At 34.1% G+C, this 4,243-nt stretch overlaps 1 protein-coding gene across 1 annotated transcript; it reads right to left on the bottom strand.

The window, feature by feature from the left end:
- Positions 1-3,263, bottom strand: LOC145092887 (phytoene synthase 2, chloroplastic). The gene is made up of 6 exons (XM_079030879.1): positions 2,436-3,263; positions 2,191-2,241; positions 1,577-1,749; positions 1,213-1,448; positions 652-844; positions 1-487 (listed from the first exon to the last, which is right to left on the bottom strand). Exons 1-6 carry the CDS (start codon positions 2,878-2,880, stop codon positions 314-316), a joined length of 1,272 nt encoding a protein of 423 aa, XP_078887005.1. The 5' UTR covers positions 2,881-3,263; the 3' UTR covers positions 1-313.
- Between the last annotated feature and the right edge of the window lie 980 nt (positions 3,264-4,243).

The raw sequence follows: 4,243 nt of genomic DNA, 5'->3' as shown, positions 1-4,243 counted from the left end.
TAGGATAACACCACCTCGGGAGTCCTTTCTTAACACGGCCATGTAGGCATAACAAGCCCTACATGAGACCGGTATACCACTTTGTCTAATGGTGTAACAACCTTTATAAACTTACAATACAAAATCATAGTAGAATTTAAGGCAAAAGAATTTATTCATTTTGCCCGAATGAATATTACTATTCTATATCTGATCTAAAATATGTCATGCATTACAACAAAGATTTTGTGATTTACAGATGTTGACCATCCTCATTTTCTACAACTATATATATTAAGAGTAAATTACAAATTTACCCTCTGATCACATGATGTTAATTTGAACCCAACTTTCTTGACGACGGTGGCACAAGAGATTTTGCATAAGCAACAGGCAAAGCAATGATCTTCTTCGGTTTGCTTACATACGCCCTTTTCGTGAAGTTATTATAATCATTCGCTTCAATCTCATCAAGGATTTGTCGATACAATAGTAGTGATGCCCAAACCTTACAACAATATAAAAGTTAAATTTACGAATTAGTAACATACCTTCATTATTTTGTTTATTATAGCATATGAGAAAATGGTTTCCACTAACCATAAAAAAAAATTATATACAAAAAGACGATTTTTCATAACGAAGTTTTTAAGAAGGTTTAAGAAAGCTTACAGGCCATCTACTAGCGGAGCTCAGCTGTGTAACACCTTCTTCCGCCTGATCAAAGAATGTTCTTGCCCTTTTAATCTGTTTCTTCATGAAAATCCTCCATTTATCGGTTACTTTCATTGCAAATATGTCATCATCTGATAATCCTGCTTTTGCTAGTTCATCTTGTGGTAGATACACTCTTCCTCTTCTTGCACTAAAAGTCGAACATGATACATTTTACAAATTTGTCCTCGTTTTTCCATTTAGTAAAAAATAGAAGAGTAAATTACTGAAATCGTCCCTATGGTTTGGTCAAAATTACACGTTTGGTCCCTAACATTTTTTTTGCACTCGGATCGTACCTGTGGTTTGATTTTATTGCGTTTTTCATCCCTTACATTCATAAAGTTAGGGACCAAACGTGTAATTTTGAGCAAATCATAGGGACAACAAAATCAAACCACAGGGACGACCCGAATGCAAAAAAAAAATTATGGACTAAACGTGCAATTTTGACCAAACCATAGGGACGATTTCATTAATTTACTCAAAAAAGAAAGTAAGAAACAAACAATGTCTTACTCTTCTCCAACATCTCTAAGAATGTTAGTGAGTTGATTAGCAATCCCTAAAGCCAAAGCAGCGTTATAAACACTCTCAGTTGATGCGAAAGATTCAGGATCGATTCCCATTATTGGAACACTCATCAATCCAACAGTTCCAGCCACATAATAACAATACAAATAAAGCTCATCAAAATTCTCGTATCTTGATTTCTTCAGATCCATCCTCATTCCATCTATCATATCCTTAAAAGGCTGGCAACATTATGAAAAACTGTCAAGAATTCGACAAATTCAACAGCGCGTTATGCAATTAGAATGGTTTTATTAATGATCGTGGCTTTAATCGTTATGGGTGTTCGAAAAGATTTTGAAAAGTCAACCTGAATGTCGACAGGAAACCTTGAAACGGTGTCTGATAAAGCAGCGTCAAGCATATCAAAAGGGCGTCCATTGAAAAGATCATCTAATCTTGATTCCCATCGATCTAATGCTTTTGGAGTTATGTGTGATGCGTTAGGCCCATCGACGAGTTCATCGGTTCTTCTACACCATACTATTTGATTGACCACATCACAAAAAAGTCAAAATTGAATGTGTTTGACCATTTCCTAATTATAGTCAAAACTCAAAATCCCATTTCTTTATGTTGAAATTTCGTTCAAGATTGTTTTAGAATTGCTAGAAAATATGAAGAACACGTTGAACTATCGAGGATAAGTCTCCAAATACTAAATGAAATATAGGGTTACAATGTTGGAATTGAAAGAAAGAAAACGATAAAAGTAAATTAAATTGTTATTTCTTGTGTTGCGATTTGCATAATGATTTAATAGCAAGTGGGAAATATCATGAAAACAACTCTCCCACATGAATCTTGCTAAAACAGTATTTAGCAATCAAGTTTCAACAATTTGAAATAAATAAATAATTAATTAGAACATGTTTTATGTGAGAAATCTCGGAATTTATAAAGTAAAATGGGTGAAAAGCTCACCATAAATCGCCCATATAGCTTTTCGCCTCTCGGGTGTCATCAACAATGTTCCTATCAATAACAAAACAAAATATAAACGATCTAATACCAAAAGAAAGATGGGTTTTTTTTGTTTTTTTTTTAACTTGACCACATGATCAAAAGATTAATATTCAATTATAAACATAATCCAAGAACATTCTTTGATTAAAATATGGAAAAAGTTTACTTTTTTAAAGAAAATCAATAACAAAAAGATGACAAACCTAAATAAAAAGTCTTGGCATACTCAGCGCAAACTTCACCACATCGATCATAAGCTTCATTCAATACTCCAAGTGTTCCAGGAAGAACAATATCTGGTTTCACCTCCATATCTTCTCTGGATCTCATTTGTTCTTTAACCAAAGCTGCTTGCTTCAAAACGACATCGTAAACCAATTGTTCCGATGAAATCGCCAAATCCCCAGAAGCGTTAGCCACCACCCTTGAAACCATATCGAATTTTCTGGAACCCAAAAAACCCAATTCACCAAAGTAAGAATAACACTTATGCTTCCTACTAGCATTCTTGATTCTTTCACCCCTAAAAAACCCCTTTTCTTTCGTTAAAAATCTTAATGGATCTACTACCCTTGTTGTTTCCAAGAAACCCAATCCACTACACACCTCGGAATTAGGGGAAATCACTCCTATCATGGCAGCAGACATGATATGTGAAAATGGAAGAAAAAAGAATCGTGTATGTTCAATCGAACACTGAAAAACACGTTTTCTGGGATTTTAAATGAATACGCACTTCACATTCATGTGGAAAGATAATGAATTAACCAGAAAGCTGCTGACTTTACTTAGAATCTGAAGTAGTTTTGTTGATTGAAAATGAAGGGTTGTTGTAGAAAGAAGCAAAGATTGAGAGAAGTCGAAGAAGTGGAGATTATTGTGGATGAATGAAGAAGGGATTTGAATAAAAGTATGGTGGAGAAGGTAGGATCATTCTAAATGAGAAATTTGGGAAGATATGAGTATCGAGTGGTGTCTGTTTTGTGTCCACATATTGTAGTAAATTCACTGTAGTCGTTTCACCACACAATAGGCTTCAGCCTTCAAGTTTGATGATATGTTTATTCAAAGGTGATTCTACATGCACACTTGGTTTTTGTTAACTTTTGTTAGTTGCATCCTCTATTTTTGTCTGTTGCCTTTTTATATTAATATTATTATTATTATTATTATTATTATTACTTTGTTTTATTTATTTATTTATTATTAGGCCGTCCGGTATGTATACAGACCACGAACCCGGTCGTGGTCTACATGGCCACGGACAACGGCCATGCACACCACCCTGGTCAGTCGTGGTTCGTCGTTTCCGTGATGGATCGTGGTGCCAAGGACGAGACGCAACCCCCAATCACGGCTTCTTGACAAGTTTCTTCTCTCGCAGCCTTCTTCGGCCCATGCCCATATTTATTATATTTTAATTTTAATATTTATTTATCTATTATTTATAACTTTATTTAAGAAATGAATCCGCCCACGCCTCACTATCATTGTTGGCTGTGGTTGTTGCTATGGTAGATTAGTGAGAGATCTAAGTGGTGGTGAATAGTAGGACAGAGGCATGTGTGGTTGGTGGTGGTAGTAGCAGAAGATGGAGGAATGGAGATAAGTGGATGGTGGTGATGACGGTGACGGTGATGGAAGAGACCGACAATAGGAGAGGTAGAGATGATGATGAGGAACGAGAGAGAAAATAAGGTTTAAATGGTTATGTGAAGGAATGGTGTTTGATAAATGGATAATAAATGTGTTTTTAATATAATAAAAATAAATAAAATAACTAATTAAAAAAACAAATACTCCGTATATAAGAGATAAATATTAAATAAATTAAAATAATAATAGGTAAGTGCAATATAGTTATTCATCTACTCTAATAAATGAAGGGTTTTTTTTGTCACATATCACATTCTCATTCAATTTGTCAAATGTCATTTTATGGTTATTTTGAATTAATTTATTTTTCACATGTCATTTTTTAAATATTTCTATTTTAATAAATTCCACAAAA

Source organism: Lactuca serriola, chromosome 3 (assembly GCF_051521515.1).
Source record: "Lactuca serriola cultivar US96UC23 chromosome 3, Lser_US96UC23_V15, whole genome shotgun sequence".
Lineage (NCBI taxonomy): Eukaryota > Viridiplantae > Streptophyta > Magnoliopsida > Asterales > Asteraceae > Lactuca > Lactuca serriola.
This window is presented reverse-complemented; position numbering and strand designations above follow the sequence as displayed.

Bases quoted from the DNA above. Each gene is read 5' to 3' on its own strand.
- LOC145092887 (XM_079030879.1), bottom strand. From the start codon at position 2,880: ATGTCTGCTGCCATGATAGGAGTGATTTCCCCTAATTCCGAGGTGTGT. The intron at 2,242-2,435 runs GTTTGTCATCTT...TGTTATTGATAG, and splicing joins TGCCAAGACTTTTTATTTAG to GAACATTGTTGATGACACCC. The intron at 845-1,212 runs GTAAGACATTGT...TTCGACTTTTAG, and splicing joins CTTAGAGATGTTGGAGAAGA to TGCAAGAAGAGGAAGAGTGT.